We start from the raw sequence: 18,459 nt of genomic DNA, 5'->3' as shown, positions 1-18,459 counted from the left end.
TAACAATTTTGGTGGCAATTATTGTTCAGGACCAGTTCTATATTCATCATTTTGTTTTAATTTATTACCTGTGGCAACTTTAAGCCTGTGTAATGCTTCAGATACTAGTAATTGAAGTAACTTACGGTGTTCTTCCTCAGCAGTAGCTGTAAGAGCTGTTAACACCTTGATTCCCTCCTGAATGACTTGAAGTTCAGCAGCATTTTCAGGTTTTGCTTTTTCTGTTTCCTGCAATTTCCTCACAATGGATGGTGCTAAAGAATGAATATAAGGATATGACACAGTTTTGTTTGGATGCTGAAAGATGGAGTGCAGCAGCTGGTAGCATTTATACTGTACCTAAAGAGAAAATCAAAGTTGCAGTTACAAAGTGTTATACAAGTCAGACTGTTTTAAAACTCACAGCTTGTCAGATAAAATTTTAGAGAGGGCGAAAAATCTGCCTCACAGCTCAAGAATTCATCAAGTTGCTAATGCATAATAATTGATAGGAGCATTATAACTTGTAACCAAATTATTAACAGAAACTAGATCATGCTTCCTATTTCCTGAGTCCTACATCTTCCTAGATTTTTGGGTAAAGGGAAAAATATTATTTTTGCGTTAAGACTGTGTGTTAGTACTGTTTTGAAAATAATCTGTATTTTTCTGACCAAGAATAGATACTGCAAATGTAAATATTATCTCTGTGAAACAGTAGGTACAATCTTAGCAGGTGTCAAAAGGTACAAATAGCTTATCGTGTGTGTCACTGGAAGTCAGTAGGACTGAAACTGTGAAGTGCCTACAGAATTTCAGAAAGTCTCAGATACCTAAAACACTTCAAATTTGCAAATGCATAATACCATTATTTTCTTGAAGTCACATTCAGCATTCCTGAATATGACTTGTCATATTCAGAATATTCAGTCATATTCAACATTTCCTGCTTTGGCAGGGGGGTTGGACCCAATGATCTCTTGAGGTCCCTTCCAATCCCTACAATTCTGTGATTCCTGAGTTTCCTATCGAGGAAGACAATGTTGACAATACTAAAAATATGTTAATATATAAAAAAGTACTTTTCTAACAGCTGAGTTAGCTGTCCAGTTAAAGGTAACTTTGTTTCATCTTTAATTACTACATGAAGATGTCCAGAGAAGGAGCAAGAAAACAGTTAACAGTGAATTCTCATATTAGTAGAACATGAAATCTAATGCATTTTCAGAGCTGGACTTTCAGAATGAGAGTGTCCCCAACCCCTAGAAAAGCCGTTTGTATTTGCACTAATAATAAATAAAATTTGTGATTTTTTTTCTTGATACAATGCTCTTTTAGATGAAGAAAAGTAACAAATGAACTGTAGCACTACATTCTAAAGTAAGTGTATACAAACATTTATAATGAGGTCAGAAGAAAGCATTAATCTAGTTCAATACCCTGCCTCCAGCAGTGGCCTAGAGATGATGCTTATAATACAGTATAAATTATGTAGTGGTACCTCCTCAACATACTTCTCCAGCTTCTAAAGACCTACAGAAGCAGGATTTCCTGAGCAAAAGGGGTAGTATCTAGGGATTTACAACAAAATGAACAATAAAATGAAACAGGTGCCTGAAAAACTACGCAACTGTATCATATACTTATCAGTGTGTAAAGCTCTGAGTCTGACACAAAAAATGAAAATCATAGGAATGCAGAACTGTATTCAAAATAAATAAATGATAAAATGCACTGCTGGACATGTTTTTGCTAACTTGTTCAAACTATTTTAAAATACAACAGGTATATTGCAGAGCAGATTTAATTGGAGTCAACACATGAAGCAACTAAAGAGAAAATAAGCTAAAATACATTTAATACACTATTGATATTCTCACAAATTCACCAGTACTTACAAAAGGATCTTTTGAGTCAAGTGTTATTTTGAACTTCTCAATACAACGCTTTTGAAGGCACTCTATGGTAGTAACTTCTGGACTGCTGGACAAAATAAATACTGTAATAGCAGTAAGTAGGCTAACTTCGTCATGTTGTTGGAGAAGACCATCTACTATCAATAAAGCAAACACTCTGTTAGATTTGCATTATATAGTAATTCTGTGAATTCAAATGTTACAAAGAGATAGAAGAGAAATGCCTAGGTCTCTCTAGGAATCTCTTTTTTCATATACATGACGAACTGATGCACTGATATGGACTTTTACTGTAATAAAAGCCAAGGCCAAAATGGGCTTTCAGGAGTGGTGATATGCATATTTAGGTATACCAGCATACTCTATTTCATGTTTTCATTGTATAAGGTGCAATAATTATCTTTGCAAAGCTGGTATGACATGTTAGGGTACAACAATCTTTTTTTGACAATTATATAAAATCTGCATTAAGAACATACATCTTCCTGGCATGATTGAGACCATTGTTTCCACAAATAAATAAAAAAATGGACAAAAGTTCCAGTAACAAACTACAACTTTGAGATTAAACGGAAAGAATGACAAAAGTCATACAAAATTGGGAAGCTGAAGAAACAGTACACGGAACACTAACATTAAGACAAGAAGTTATTTTTCTTGAACTATCTTTTTAATTCCCTTTGCTGTCAATACAGACACTAGCTCTTTGTAAAGAAACGATGTGCACAACGACTGTTTTTTATGCTCATCTGCAGTGAAGTTACAGCTCCTGTTCATTTCACCACACTGTGTAACTACATTGTGGCATTACATAATACAGGAGTAAGGCTGCAATCCCACGCTTATCCTTTACAGATTTCGACTTCTCATATGAACTGTAGACACAGCGTTGCACTACAGTTTCAGCAGTACTTAGTTGCTGGAGAATTAGTTGGCTACCAAGTTCTTAGTGTTTATTTAAGACATGCAGAAATTTAGTCTAACAAAACCAACCAACCTTCCAAAGTTTTTTCTTTTTTTTTAAACGCACACACAAAAGCGTGCTTACCTTGATCCCAACAGTCAAGCACTGTGACCAAAGCACTGCGCAGAAGATCAGTCCATGCAGTCCGACTCTTCTCTGCTCGAGCCATTGGAGAAGACAAAAGTCCTTTAAGAGCTTGTAGAGATGCAGCAACTGTCAAAGGTAACTGGTCATCTTGCAATTTCACTGCAGTTTCTTTAAGCACGCCAATAGTTAGGTACAATATAGTAGGAAGAACTGAAACACTTCCTGTAAAACAAAGCAAATTAATTTTACAGAAGTGAAAAAAAAAAAAGGGACCTTTGGTATTTAAAAAAATGAAGAACTTTTATTGAATTCTCTTATTTATCTAGGGTCAACTAGGTCACTAGCTGAACCTGCTTGGCAGGGGATTTGGACCAGATGATCTCCAGAGATCCCTGCCAACCTTAACCATTCTGTGATTAACAAGGGGTAATTCCAAAACTGGTAGGAGGTAAAATTTCTCTCACATGATGCATATTTAGTCAAGGATCTCATTGCTCCAGGAAGTTGCTGAAATCAAGAATTTACCAAGATGAATAGAAAGAGGATCTCAGGTTAAAGACAGGTAACAAGAATTCCTAGAATTAAAATAGCAAAGTCTAACAGTAATTTTGGAAGAGAGACCTTTCCTCCTCTCTAAGAAGAGAAGTAAGGTGTCCCACAGCCTACTGAACAAATCATCTCTCGCTAAGAATCTGGCAGTTGACCTTCTGGAATAAGGGCCTTTTTATAAAACTAAAAAATAATTAAAAAAAAACTTTATATGAATTGACCTTTGGACACGCTTCCTTTTCCAGTCTTATCCAACTGACTGTATAATCAAGCTTAAGCTCTTCATTTTAGTCACCTGACTTAAATACTAAGTTCCCTGGTGTAAACGTCTCATCTGCTCCAATCCTGCAAGCTGTTTGTTTGTGGAGTAACTTGAATGGTTAAAGACAAAATGTACTACAGAGCCCAAAGAAAATTCACAACTGTTTTTCTTAAAATATAGTTGCCCTCAGAAGTAAATGATGCTATGTCAGTTTCTTTTTGCTTTGAACTGACTAATAATGGGCTACAGGAAGAAATCATATCATCACCCTAAAACAAATAGCAAGAACTGTTAACTATTCTGCTTGTACAATATTCCCAAAGAAACCTGTAAAAGAGCACAAAGGTAAGAAAAAAGAAGTTTCCAGAAGTAGTAAAAGCAAAAATTTGCATAAGGAGTAATAAATACCTAAGGTGTGAAAAGAGGAGTAGGGCAGAAATGGCTTATCAGTGTGGCTGAAACAGCACTGAAAGATCATATGCATGAGCATGTTGGGGAAACAAGCTTCACCTCTTAAAGTCATCCAAGCTGAATCACGGGGTGAAAGTCAACTAATCTGAGGAATCAATCATAAATCCTCAACAGCAGGTTGCTAACGTTTAAATGATGGCTTTAAGTGAAAGCTAACACGACATGTTTCCCTTTTAAATTTAATTTACGTTTGCATTTTAAGTTCTAGAATAGAAGATTGAAGTAGAATAGAAGCATGTAGCTATTGTATACTTCTCTCACAAAATGAATCTATTAATTGCACTGCTACATGTGGGAGGAAAAGAAAAACTGCTCTTTCAATTGCTTCAGTAACTTTTGTTATCTGACTGTCAAAAAAAAATAATTAGGACAGGAAATTGTCACAAGCAAATCACAGAACTTGCTGCCAAATTTATCCAGCTGAGAAAATTAGGTAGTAACAAGGGTGCTCAGAAGAGCCCAATACTCTTTCATTTAATTTTTCCTTGTGATGAAATAGCATACCTTCAGGAGAGCAGATTGCAGGAACATCAGAGAGAATAACTAATGCTGCTGATACCAGTCTACTTCCATCTTCTGACAATAACAGATGTTTTCCTGATTGAACTGCAGGGCTACAAGTTAATTTAGGGTTGAGCTGCGGAAGCTGTCTGACAAGAATACAAACACAAAACTCTAGTGTTGCGAAGACTAATGATTTCCCAGGCACCAGTCCTCCTGTATCTTTGCCTTCTCCAAATTCTGGTAACGTTTCCTTTTCTGCAGCACCATCGTCAACTACAACAAAAAGAAGAAATATAGCAGAAATCTGCAGACTGTACCTTGTTTCCAAAAAGTTAACCTCTTAAGACTGTTTCATCACCAAATGACAATCTCAACACCTATACGTGTGTGCGTATGTATTCCAGCTTCTACTGGCAAACATCCATCCCTCTGAAAAAGCAATCTGTGCACTGATTGTGAAAAGGCAAAAGCTTGTACAATATTTAGACTTCAAACATGCTGAGTTACCATGCCAATACAATGTCATTTTGTTGTTTTTCTCCTTTTTTTTTTTTTCTATTAGCAAAAGAACTTTAGGAAGTTACAATCAGAGAAGCTAGTGCTGTCTGGCTTGTAACAGCTGTGTGTGCCAAGTTTCTCTGTTTTTCTACTGCAGTTGATCCCATCTTTTCTGTAAGATTTCTCCGTCGCTGTCACCACACAAGGGTATCCAAACTGCAGTCTTCCTCCTCACTTCACGCCCTCTAGTCACCTCCAAAGTCACCTACTGTCTATCATACCACCCCAATTTCTGAAGTCAGGCACCTGGACTGACTTAGGTGAACCAGGATTAGTCATTAACTGAAAAGCTTTAATTAAGATGCATGTTGGATGCATCACCTTCAAGAATCCCATCTTGCAAAAAGAACTGCCTTATCCCTGTTAATGTATATTCAGCATCTTGTGCATTACTGTACCTTCTGCACTTCTCCGCTTTTCCTTCACATGTTCCTGAGCTGCAAAAAGAATCAGCCGAACAACTTCAAGGGCAGCAAGCTGAATATCAGGTGATTCTCTGGTCAGTATCAGGCGATGCAAAACATTCAGAAGCTCTACACCCAACTCCTATGGTAAGAAAAATGTTTAAAATATCCACATTTTGATGCAGAAATTTTAGAAGTGGGCTCTCTCGGACAAACAGTTAATACTTGTTAAAGCCAACAGTATTACTCTTAGTAATCTCACTAAGGAACACAACAGTACTATTGATACAACCACAGGAGTTGGGTTTATATTAAAAGACCTACCTCCTAGCTCCCAGCAGCAGGGACCCTGATCAATTCTCCCCCCAAAACCAGTAATCACAATAATTTAGAGATAAAGCACTTAAAACTATTGTAAAAAAATAAAAATAAAAAAATAATCTTCTTGCTTTTTAACTCTTGAAGATGGGAATACTACAGTGGATTGCGCCTTTCACTATCCCTGATACAGTATGTACATTTCTCTGGAGAGAGCAACAATAGTTAGCAGAAGTTAGGCACGTTCACAGGCATTATCACTTTAGCTGTGGTAGACAACTGTGTGGCACACAGGATGGTATAAGCTTAATTTAAAGAAAAAAATGAGTTTTGTTTTTTTTTTAAATACCACTTATTTTGTCCAGTTTCCTTTTATCATCTTCTGTACTCAAAACAGCATTAACGGCACTGTCCCTTGACAGAGTAAGAGAATGTGTCGTCCTGCAAGTATTCATTCTGAGAGCAGGAAATGAAGGAAAAACTAAATAGAGAATCCAAACAACAAAAACGGGGAAGGACAAAAAAGGAAAAAGGAAAGAATATTCAGAACATGTTTTCTCTTCTTCCCCGTTGTTGAGAAATCCTGTAGTAGAGCTTTTTCTGTATGACTCCCATCCTTTCCCATAAACCAAGATCAGGAGTGTTAACAAGATAGCATTGGTATACTCTGTTCTTTACAGGCACTGTTTTGAACACCAGTTCTAGCCCAGACTCTCTCTCCAACCAGTTTTCCTTGTATACCAAGAAAACCATTCTTGCTGAAATCCCTCGTGACCTCGTTTTCACCACATCTGGAGACACAATGTCATTGCTCTCTGAATTGCTAGTCTTTCCACCACAATCAGTGATGTTCCTTGAAATTATCTTCTTAATTTTCTGGAATTCTGTCTTTACCTGGCTCCTACTTACCTAATTATTCCTTCCTGACAAAATCTCCTCAAGTTCTCTGCCTCTCCCCAGCTTCTACAGGTTCTATGTTCTGCTCTTTTTCTCTCCTCCCTCCTCTGCAAAGGAGGACCTTGATAAAGCCTATAATTTACTTACTGCTTTTGTGTTGAAGATTCTTGGATATACAATATAGAGCAGAGATACTGTTCAAACTAAAATTATGCCTTATATCTGGCTTTTCTGTAAATATGTCAAGCTCAAAACAAGAAAAAGAACTCTTGCTGCTTAACTCTTCACAAAAACTTCCTTAATTTTTGGGACAGCACCTGGTCCTGGTCTGTCTGTCAGTCAGTCTTACCATCTAGATGTAATCTTTGACTCTGATTTACGCTTAGGTCCTTATACATGGTGTTTTGTCTTACAGATGGTATGCAGAAATAATCTACTAAAATGTTCATTTTGCAATCTTCAGAAATAAAACTTCAGTCTATGTATCTAACATCTCAGACCACTATTGATCCAGAAGCTTTTTTTCCTTCAGTCTTTAGAAATACAGTTATGACTAGTTTACAAACCCATCAAGTCTGTATGGAATTGAGTTGTCTAAATGATAAGGAGCTTTTTACTGAATCCCTGATTTTTTTTTCTTGATAATTAGCTTGGGGCTCTGATCATTAAGACGTTACCTGATCACCTCCTATTTTAGACCTTGGCCATGGGACATCAAAGAGTGCCTGTAGGGCACGTAAGCAGGCAATAATGTTCTCCATTGCTGCATCCGATCGAGGAGAGCAGAGAAATTCCACGCTAATTCCTGTACAGATAAGAAGAAATGTATAAATATTCTTAAGAAATTTAAAAAATGCTTTTTAAAAAGTGATTTGTCAAATAATAAGTAATCTAATAGTATGCTGAGCAGACAGATATATAGCATTTGTATTTTATATTAAGTGAATTAATCTCCTATTGTTTATGTTTTGGTGAAAGAACTCTATTTCCCCCAAAACAATAAAAGTACTTCAAGTCCTAGGTGATTTAAGATGTGATTATAACCGTCTCTTAACAAATAACAATAAAGAAATTAGAGCAATTTCCAAGTAAAACACTGAGGTCTGATGAACAGGCAGACAATTCTATGAGTCATAATGAGTACACAAAAGAATATTTGCCTAATTAAACTGATTTATGTAATAGAATAACAGACAGATTAATAATATTTCACAAACTACAAGGCTGATACTTTTTCTTCTTATTTTACAGAAATGCTAAAGGTTACAGCTACCACAACTGGATTACCACATACAAGTAAATTACGCTAGGCCTAAGCTTGCAAATCCTAGACCAGATAAAATCAAATCACTTTTTTCTGAGGTTTCAGGACTCTTCAGAGGACATTTTGTGACACTGGAGGTGAAATTCACACAAACTGTGATCCATATTCTCATCCCAGTTGTACAGCTGTAATTCCAAAAAGTGTGATGACCTGGGAAACTGATCAATGTATGTATAAGAATAGCGGTGCTATAGAAAATGTCTATGTTTCAAGTTTTATCTATTAAACAATACTTTCAGTGTTACAGAATCAAGATGGATTATGCACTAACCCAAGATAAGATGAAATCTGTCAGTATTCACATCCTCAGGAGATTTCACTGATGGCCTGGTAGAAGAATCTTGACACATTGTAGTTGGGGTGACAGGTCTAGAGAGATTAGTAACTCCTTCATCTGGATCAACAACAATGAAACCTGTGGTAGTAAGCCACAATGCTGTAGCATAAAGTATGAGTGCCCAGGAGTTGTAGTAATGAGGTCTGGCATTTTCAATCGTCTCTGCTGTATAAAATGTACCACCTACAAGAAGAGAAGTTACAGTTTCAAGGGTATCATTTATTTTCATCTATAATAATTTCTCATTCATAGAAAACTGGCATTCTTCTTATTGAAATGATATTTACCATATTTTATGACTTTTTTTTTTAAGTGTCGAATATTGAAATTTAGATTAATGACAACACTTTATTTAGATTTATTTGGATGGAATCCAATACCATTACCTTTTCCTTCTTTCAACCATCAAAATATTCAACTAACAATACTGAACAAACTGCTTTTCACATCAGTGAACCTTCTAAAAAGCAATCTATCTTTAGATAGGTACACAAGTATGCATATTCGCTATAGAATTTCATCTTCCTGAAATCTAACACAAGTCAGCTAGGACATTAATGACATGTACTTACAAGTGAGCTATGAAAATACAATTTATTTGCCTTCTTACCTTCAGCAGGTAGTTGTGATGCATATTCTGAAGGCAAAATTAACAGAGCAAAATCCTGAAGTGCAGCAAGCCAGAGTTTGCTCAGTGTTCCAAGATCTGCCTGTACTAAGTCCAGAAGTCCACTGGCCGAAGATGTTATATCTCTGTAGCTTTCTTCTGCAGATTTTGTAGTTTTTAAAGAGTGATTGTATGCATCACTTTGATTTTTTTGCTTTTCAACTGCAACTATGTAAACCTGTTATATATTTGGAGAGACATTTACAAATATTAACACTTGGAAAACTACTGTAATCATGACTCCCTATTGAGCAAGCATGAGGTTTCCTACAATCTTTTCCTGCTTCAAGTCCAGTAGACTTGGATGACTTGACTACAACAATTTATCCCCACTTCATTTTGTAGTAGTTTTTCATATCCAACATCTAGCAGAAAATTATAAAGGCTTTACTTTGGAGACTTCTAGTGACTTGAACAATCTATAGATTTCAGTTCTAAAAACTGTACTTCACATTTCATCTGAATTTTGTCTCAGTTTCTGACCAGTGAAAGGATTGTTGATGTATGCCATTAAAAACTTTTATCCACATAATCATTTTAAATTTATCATGGCACACCTTATCTTTTCTTGAATAGATGAAATATGTTGATCTACTTAAATCTCTCCGTGTAAGCTTATTTTCATTTTCTTTATTCCTACTTGCTAGCTTTTCTCTGATGGCTTTCCTATTTTGCCAATATTATTTCTCCAGTATGGACACCAGAAGTTGGTAAGAGTTTCTACAAATGGTCACGTAAATGTCATCTATTGTCTGCTTTCTTCAACACACCTGCCTGCTTATGTACAGAAATACCGTACAGAATAACTGCATAATGTGATTGTATTTGGCTGGTTATCCATTCACAGCGCCAAGTTCATTATCAGTGCTTTCTAAGACGTGTTCTAGAGGTTATCTACATTGCTCACGTTTTCTAAATATCTAATTTTGCATATACACGTATTAAAACAGGCAATCATGTGAGCTGACTTAAAGGCAGTTAGCCAAGGCAGTACTGAACTTACACTGTTGAAAGAACTACCTGTAAGAAATTAAATGCCAATAAGCAATGAGAAAAACGATAGCTATTTAAAATGGCTATGTTCAGTGGGCCATCCCCATAACCGTTTACACCTTGCCAATTTAAACTGAATATTGAAACATCAGAAGATAAGAATTCTATGATTCTATGAAATATGAATAATATAATGCAGCAATTTAACAATCAGTGCTATTGTCCAAGTTTACAAAGTGTGTCATTGATCACATGTATTTTCAACCTGGGTAGGGCTGGTGTTCATGTACTATTTAGAGGTAACAAAGCATAGTAAAGAATGAAAAACTTCTATTTAATCAAACAGGTAAGAAATTTCTGAAACCACTCTGCCTGAAAGGTTCCAATTCACCTACCAGAAATCAAGACCATTGTCATGGAGCTGTTACACTAACCTCTGCCCAAGCCTTAAGCACAGCCAGTATCTCCATTGTTGAGGTACTTTCATTATATTGTTGACCTTGTGCTTCTTTCCCAGCTTGCACTTTGACCAAAGAGGATACAAGCAACTGGTGAACTCGTCGAAGGTCATTAAGATCACTTACTACACCACTTGCTATCCAGGCACTGCATACCTAGCATTGTAAAACAGTTAGTTAGAAACAAGAGCCAAAACCCACTACATTTGCTATTTTTCTATCTATAAAATGATGTAAAACACACTTCATTTCTATTAAGACATAATTACTCTCAGATAATAATCAATGTTAAATGTAGTACAGTTCAGTATGCATAAGTAACAAAAGCCAAAAATATCAGGAAGGATGTCATAAACAACCCAAGTTTCAACTGCTACAAAGTTTCTCAAAAGATTTTCAAGTGCATAAAATCTGTAGGATTTTGTCATGTTACACAGAGGTAACACAGGTGACAGTATTTTGTGTGCATTGAAAAGTTGAGACTAGATGACTTATTATTTCCTTTTTCTTCTGTGACGTATCAAGCAAAAAAAAGAATATTCAGAGGGTCTATTACCAAAGACTTCTGACATTCAACACTTGCCTGACATGCTTTTGCTGTGACATCCGGAGGAGTTTCAGGAGCAAAGGCAGGCCTAAGGGCTGCTCCAACCTAAAGAAGAGTTATACAACATATAGTACACAGCAATTAAGTAAATAATCACTTTCCATAACTAGGCTTTGTTGCAGTTTTCCCTTATAAAGCATAGTTTCCTTTTCATTTTTCAGACTTTTGTGGTGAGGTTAAAGAGCAGGGAGACCACTGCAGTGATACTTTTTTGTTTGTTTTGCTTACACAGAAGACATGGTTCTCTTTGAAACAGGTCTTCAAAGAGGTTTCTGTTCTTTGCACAGTAAAATAGAAACTACTTTCCTCCTGAACTCTCGATTTGATGAGTAGCTTTCAAAAGGAGAAAACAATGTTCCAAACTGTGGAAGACTTACAAGAATACCTAATAAGTGACATTTTGTTACTCAGAAAGAATACAACTCTAAGGAAACAAACAGCTGAAGTCTGTAAACTTTGGTAAGTGAAAGAAGGGGAGAACACAAACCCCATTTACCTAATAAGGAATACACCAATATATACTTACCAGGCTACAGAGATTTCACCTACTGTCATTGTTGAAAGCTATTTTCCCCTAAAGGCTAATGAAAATTTCACTTGTTGATTTAGGTGATATCTGAAAATTCAGACTTAAGCCAGATGCAATTTGGGGGGAAATTGCAACATGTAGTAGAGGATGTGTAACATGTCTAGTGCAATGGCACCATCCTCACTGAGACTGTCAGCCTCTACAGTAATTAAGTATCTCATTTTTGGTGTCTCTTACCAGGTGGATGAAGCTCCTACAGAAAAATTACAGTGATGATGGTTTACATCATTTTAAGGACATACTGAAAGGGTTCTGTTTTGGGTTGACACTGAAGATCAAATATCACCATGTGATTTTGTTATATGCCAAATGACCAATCAAAAGAGCTTTTTGAAACAGGTGTGCTGAAGACAAATACACTTCGCTGATGATGCGTCTCAGCATAATAAAGGTACAGGAATTATGACCATCTTAAGTTCATGAAAATAAGTGAAAAGTAGTTGTTTTTAGTGACAGATAATGACAGTTTGTTAAGACCCCCTAAAACTTAGACTTCACTTAATGAACTTGCAGACAAGACTTCAAGAAACCACTACTTAAATCTGGAAAAACGCATTCTTCTCTACTTGTCTATTTCTGGTTATTGTTATGGAAAACATTTGACATGACAATTTTTAAATAAATTTTAATGGCTTCACATCTCTTCAACTTCTGTGAAACAGCTGATTAGAAGCTCTATGCATAGTATTAGCACAAACACTTTAAGGGTAATGAAGCTTAAAAGGAGAATTATTAGATCTACTTGTAACTTGCTTGATAATTTTGGATGGCAAGGAAAATTTTTTTCCCCATGGTAGTTCCTGACTAACTCTACGCAATCCTCCTTTTCACAGAGTGCCAACAAAAGAATATTGTTAGGTTGTTTTCTGTTGATTGTAATCGAATAGGGTAGAAGGAACAAGCTGAAACTTAAAAAACTTTGGGGCTAAAACATCATACACTGACTGAAAAGATGCTTTCTAGATAAATTAAGATCAAAATAAATGAATAATAGTTTCATTAACAAACTGAAACCTGGCTAGAGCATCACCTACCACCAAAAGCAAATTCTTTTAACTCTATACTTTTCTAACTTATTAACAATGGTGCTTACATTGGCTTGATACTGCTCCAGAATTACATGACCTGGAAACTCTGGTTCTGGAACAGCTGCAAACTTCCGAACAACAATTAGCAACGTCTGAAGCCCAGAAAGACGAAGTTGATCACTGTGATCTGTGGCAGCCATAAAAGCCATACGGATCAAGTCAGCTAAATGCAATACCAAAAAGTCATCTGAGAACAGAAATAAAAAATAGTTTTATTAAATTTAGATATAGACATAACATATTTTGAAAATGTTGGGAGCAATATTATAAAAATGTGTATTTCACGTTCTACAACACATCAAGGATTCAGTTAAAGCAGTTTACATATACAACAATCTTACTTGGACATCTTATGCTAGCTGATCTAGGCAACTTTCCATTTGAATGTAAAAATGTACTTAGAATAAAGCATAAATATCTTTATGTATGATGCCCATTTTCTAAAAAAGAAGCTAAACAAACAGTTTTAAGGAAAACACCTCTAAATAAACACAGGCAGGTACTGAAAATTGACACACTGTTTCTATTGGTAATTATGCAAATTAAGGAAAGAAAAATGTGGAGGTTTCTTTTGGTCATACTCCCAGATAACCAAACTGTGTTGCTGTAGGCTGGTGCCAGCTATCACTTCTGATTGCCAATTCTTAGGCAGAAACAATAGCTCCATCCACATGGTGCTACAAGCAGGAAAATGAGTGTAGATGTTGCAGTGATATGCCAATATTTTGACTAATTAAAGTCGCTCTACACCTTAATCAATATAGGCTTCAAATCAGAGTAATTAGAGGTTTCAGTGATTACAACAACACATTTATGATGGATTTCATTAAGATGCAAAAAGCTAACACTCATTTTAGTGTTAGCTTTCTGTAAAATTCTTTCAGTGCTTAAGACGTACCTCTTGAATCACGTTGTTTTCTTTCCTGAGCCAAGGTTATGTCAAAGTGTGCACTGCCTGCATTTTCACACTGGTTTATAATTTTACAAACACACTCTGCAGCAAAAACTCTGGTAGACCATCGTGGATTACTGAAGGGATGAAACCTCTCATCACTTTCAGACGTTAATATAGATGCATCATCCACTTTAGCAGTTTCTTCTTCTTGAGTGGTATCTACTGAAGCTACTGTATTGAAATCTGTAGTTAGGACACAGGGAAAAAAAGTGGAAAATGTAATTTTTTTTTTGAAGGACTTATAAGGAAGTCTCTTCAAAGTTCATCTCTATCCTTCAACTTGCTATGACTCCCATTCAACCTCAGTGTATTAAAGTCAATGCTAGATCTAGAAACAAAGTGTAACAGAACTGTCTGCAATGACACATCACAAGTTACTTCCTTTCCAAATCCAAAAATCCAAAACCAAATAAGTTTTCCTTCTGCATCACAGGATGAGAGGGTAAAAGAGAGAGAAGGCGGAAGAGAAATCTTTTCACAATATTCAACCTAGTAATTAATTCTATTTGCTCGGGAGATTCATTAATGATATAATAGGTCTGCATCATTCTTATCATCCATAGAAAAGATGGTCTGAATATTTTCCTTGTAGGTATTTGCACTGGATCCACAAGTTCAAATGTATTCTGTATTTCCCTTCCTGGTATGCCAGTAACTTAACATTAGAATAGTAAAACAGTCAGAATATGAACAGCCAAGACATACTACAATGCTTACAGAAACCTCTTCAATAGCAAAAAGGCAATCAGAAAAAGTCATATTTGTTCTGAAAGAAATAAGTTAAAAGGTCCAGTGTTTCAGTATGGAAGATGAGATACACTTCATGAATGTCAAACATTCAAGAAGCAGTAACAATTCTTCAGTGACAGAATGTACTGTTACAGGCCTTATTTTCATTGTGTTCTCTACTAGAGTCTATTAGTACTTACCAGCTGAGGCAGCAAGAACATCTTTACAAAGCTTCAGCCAAAAAGAGAGCTTTTCAACTGCCATTGAAGTAAGCATATGACTCAGAGTTTCTTTGATATCTTGGCACAATCTTTGATCCAATTCTTTGTCCAGCAAGCCGAGCAATGCCCCCTCCAGGCCTATTTCTCTGATGTTAATATCTACTAAGAACAAAGTCTGTGAGATGAATGCTATATATCATAAAACTAATTGCCACAGAAACACCACTGAAGGTTGCACACAGAGTAGCATGTAAACAACAAGTATCTAGTACTCAAATACTTTTGAAATAATAACATATATTGCTTTAATGCCATGTTTAAGTAATCTGGGTTAAAAAAAAAACACACTTGGAACTTTTACAGATAATACTAACAATAGGAAAAGAGTTACCCCAGGGAAATAAAATAATCCCACTCTGAATTTCACAACACTACTATCACCATAGTACCTGAGCTCCTGAAAAAAAATCGTCTTTGGCTATCTGATTCCTCACACTGAAACATATGGTAAATCTAAACTAATCTTTTAAACTGAAAACAGAAGTTGAAATTATTCTCCAGCATGGCTCAAAAAAACAAGCACAGAAATATTTTTTCACAAATCAGCATTTTTACAGGATGGCTATAATCCATCTTCTGAAAAATTTCAAATTAGCTTGAATAAAATCCAAAGTGACATAATTTATTACCACCATACCTGTACAGAAGGGTATATAAGGATGAGCTAGTGATCATTTTCAGACCTTTTCGAAGGAAAGAGGGCTCCATACACTCAGGACATGAAAATTCTAGGGATCCTAGCTAATCATTACTTAGCTAATTCTCCGAATAGGTCAAAAGGAACTTTCTTCAGCAGATTTTGCATACGTTCCCTCAATGACAGACTTTTAATTTAAGAGGAGATTTATATGGGAAACTAGAACTAATTATGAAAATACATGTAAGATGCAGGACTATGAAGCTATAGGCTTGGGTTTCTGTAGAATTGCACCTGCATTTTTTAATTTAGTGACACTTACTATCTAGAGTATATGAAAAGCAATAGTATCCTTGTAAAATATTAGTATTTTACCACTAAGAAAGGTTTGATGCTTCTAAAATTTTATACTATATAGAAAACCGAAGTAGAAAATCTTTGGGGGTTAAAGACTTCAACAAGAACATAGCAAAGTTTTCATACTCATAGTGGAGTGTGTTTCGAATTCATTATCGGTGTGTCAAGTTCTTTGATCTCAAAACTTCAATACTTACCTGGAGTAAAATCTTCTCTGCTCTCTTTAACTAGTGCAACAGCATATTCTGATACTTCAGCAGCTTCTCTTTGTACAAGCTGACGTAGGCAAGCTACTACTGCACGTCTCAATAACAAGTATGAGCTACAGAGATTCACCTGAAACATGCAAAAAGAAACAATAAGATGGCTAACAAGCCTTTATAAGGTTGGTAATTTCTGAATTATTCCATAATTGCAATTACAAAAATCTGTGAAGTCAGTAAGCATGGAATTGATGCTAATTTTTCTTAGCTTTTTTTTTTCTAACTCAAAATGATTTTGCAACTCCTATATTCAGTTTTAACATATCAGTGCTTTTAATATTTTGTCACTAAAAGTAATTTACAAGACTGGTTTTGGGCCAGATCCAATTCCCACCGGTATCAGTAGAAAGGCCCCGTTAACTTCAATGACAGCTAAATTGTGGTCTGAATGCATAAGGCTATTCCTTGCCTACAGAGTATATGAAATGGACTTAAAAACTCAGTGCAAGAGAAATACACTCAAATCATTGTCACATGTAAATAGGGAAATACCAATGTAATCAAAAGGGTGAGACAATCAACCAGGCTTTAGTAAATCTGAATTCCATGCATAAAAGGAAGTTTATAAGAAAGGTTAAAGAACACTGCTGCAATTTCTTTGCAAAAAATTATTATACTGTCAGATTACATCATACTGTTTTAGAGAAGGTGAGAGGAAGGGAGAGAGTTACTGGTAAACGTATCACACTATGACAAATCAGCTCTCCTGAGCAGTTTCCAGCAAAAATTTTATGGTGTCATCGTATTTTAGCATCACCAAGACAGTGTTTTTTTTTTTTTTTTTAAATACTGAAAAACATATGATAGATTCACTATCACAGGAACAAGCAAAACCCCTTAAAAAGGGGGAAAAAAATCACCTCCACAAAACAAAAGCAAACAAACAAAGAAACCCCCACCATACCCATTGCCTCAAGTTTCTTTGTCAGACCATTTTGATTTTTAATTTGCTTGACTTCAGTTTTAAGAACATTCTGAAAGGGATCCCAAAGATAAATGAACCACATGCGTGGTCAGGCAGGACAGCTACACCAATATTCATGAAAATTCTAATTTAAGCTTAAGTTATCATCAAAAAAGTTATCCATTGCAAGTAAGCAATTGTGTACCCTTTGGTGCACAAAGGAGCTGTCACCATCCTTTAACTAAAATAGACAGAGCTGAGTGTCTGCTGCAGGGAAACCTCGTGGTAAGGTCATGCTCCTCATTTGTCAGCAAGAGGTCAATGTACGTTAATCAAAATAACTAATCTTTATCAGTTAGTTAACATAGTTAAAAATAACAACTTAAGAACACAAAGAATAAGTGATAAAAATTTCAGCTTTGTTATGTTAGTAAAACTAAGCAGCATCTTCCGAATTTTTGTACATGCACATGAACCTACGATATTCGGAATTATATATTCAGTGCACACATAGATACACTCTCTACATAATTCTTCTAAAAGAAAAGTAACTTGACTCAGTAAGCATTTCTGCAAGATACTTCAACTGAAACTGCACAAACAAAAAATGAGGCTTTTAATGCAACATTTATGCAAGCAAGCTACACATTCTATTGCAAGTTGGACGTGCATAAATTGCATGCTCGTTTTTAAAAGGGGGGAAAAAAAAGAGAGGATCTGATTCAAGCTACGGGACAAGGCAAGATGCACATTTTTCATCTCTCTCATTTTCCCATGTTCTCAGTAGGGGACACAACTAAACAAGAGACACAAAAATGCAAGCACCACATACAAACTTAAATGAACAAATAGTTCCCTTTCTGCACTGGACATGGTAAGATTAAAATGATACCTAACTAAGCACATAAATGAAATGTGTGTGCCTTCTGCAGAAAGTTAGGAAGGGTCTGGTTAGGATGGCAATCAAATGTCACTTGACATGCTAAAAGAAATTACATTAAAATGGTTAAGAGGAAGAGATAAAACATGAAATAAAAACAACACTGCAAACTGCTAAAGTTCAGGATTAACAAGGCACGGGGACCTACCAACACAGAATTATCCAACAAGATCTCCTGCACAAAAACAAATGACAAACCAGTCAAGACAAAACCAAAAATATAAATATCACAGTGATACCAACCACACAAGGAGACCACTACATGTAAATTCAGTATACATTAAAGTTCAGAATGCTATCTCAAACATACCAGAAAATGTATTTGTTTAGTTTATCTTACATTTATGAACAAAGTTAAATCGCAAGCCAGCTGCCCTTAAAATTAGTACTTAAAATAAATAGTACCAAGACAACATCAGAA

General features: G+C 35.6%; 1 protein-coding gene across 2 annotated transcripts in view; it reads right to left on the bottom strand.

Annotated features, from left to right (window-relative positions):
• HEATR5A (HEAT repeat containing 5A) overlaps window positions 1-18,459 on the bottom strand; it is a 64,091-nt gene that overhangs the window by 1,801 nt on the left and 43,831 nt on the right. The window contains exons 23-36 of one of the 2 annotated variants that reach the window (XM_080592742.1): window positions 16,129-16,267; window positions 14,857-15,036; window positions 13,871-14,110; window positions 12,978-13,159; window positions 11,272-11,340; window positions 10,665-10,844; window positions 9,181-9,415; window positions 8,505-8,753; window positions 7,587-7,714; window positions 5,689-5,836; window positions 4,733-5,005; window positions 2,944-3,168; window positions 1,878-2,032; window positions 126-339 (exon numbers count right to left, since the gene is read on the bottom strand). In XM_080592742.1, coding sequence (XP_080448868.1) covers window positions 126-339; window positions 1,878-2,032; window positions 2,944-3,168; window positions 4,733-5,005; window positions 5,689-5,836; window positions 7,587-7,714; window positions 8,505-8,753; window positions 9,181-9,415; window positions 10,665-10,844; window positions 11,272-11,340; window positions 12,978-13,159; window positions 13,871-14,110; window positions 14,857-15,036; window positions 16,129-16,267 — 2,617 coding nt within the window. Of the gene's footprint in view, window positions 1-125; window positions 340-1,877; window positions 2,033-2,943; window positions 3,169-4,732; window positions 5,006-5,688; window positions 5,837-5,864; window positions 7,017-7,586; window positions 7,715-8,504; window positions 8,754-9,180; window positions 9,416-10,664; window positions 10,845-11,271; window positions 11,341-12,977; window positions 13,160-13,870; window positions 14,111-14,856; window positions 15,040-16,128; window positions 16,268-18,186; window positions 18,214-18,459 lie in introns of those variants that run through there. The other variant, XM_080592743.1, reaches the window with a different exon arrangement.

Source organism: Anser brachyrhynchus, assembly GCF_964034855.1.
Source record: "Anser brachyrhynchus genome assembly, chromosome: 5".
Taxonomy (NCBI): domain Eukaryota; kingdom Metazoa; phylum Chordata; class Aves; order Anseriformes; family Anatidae; genus Anser; species Anser brachyrhynchus.
This window is presented reverse-complemented; position numbering and strand designations above follow the sequence as displayed.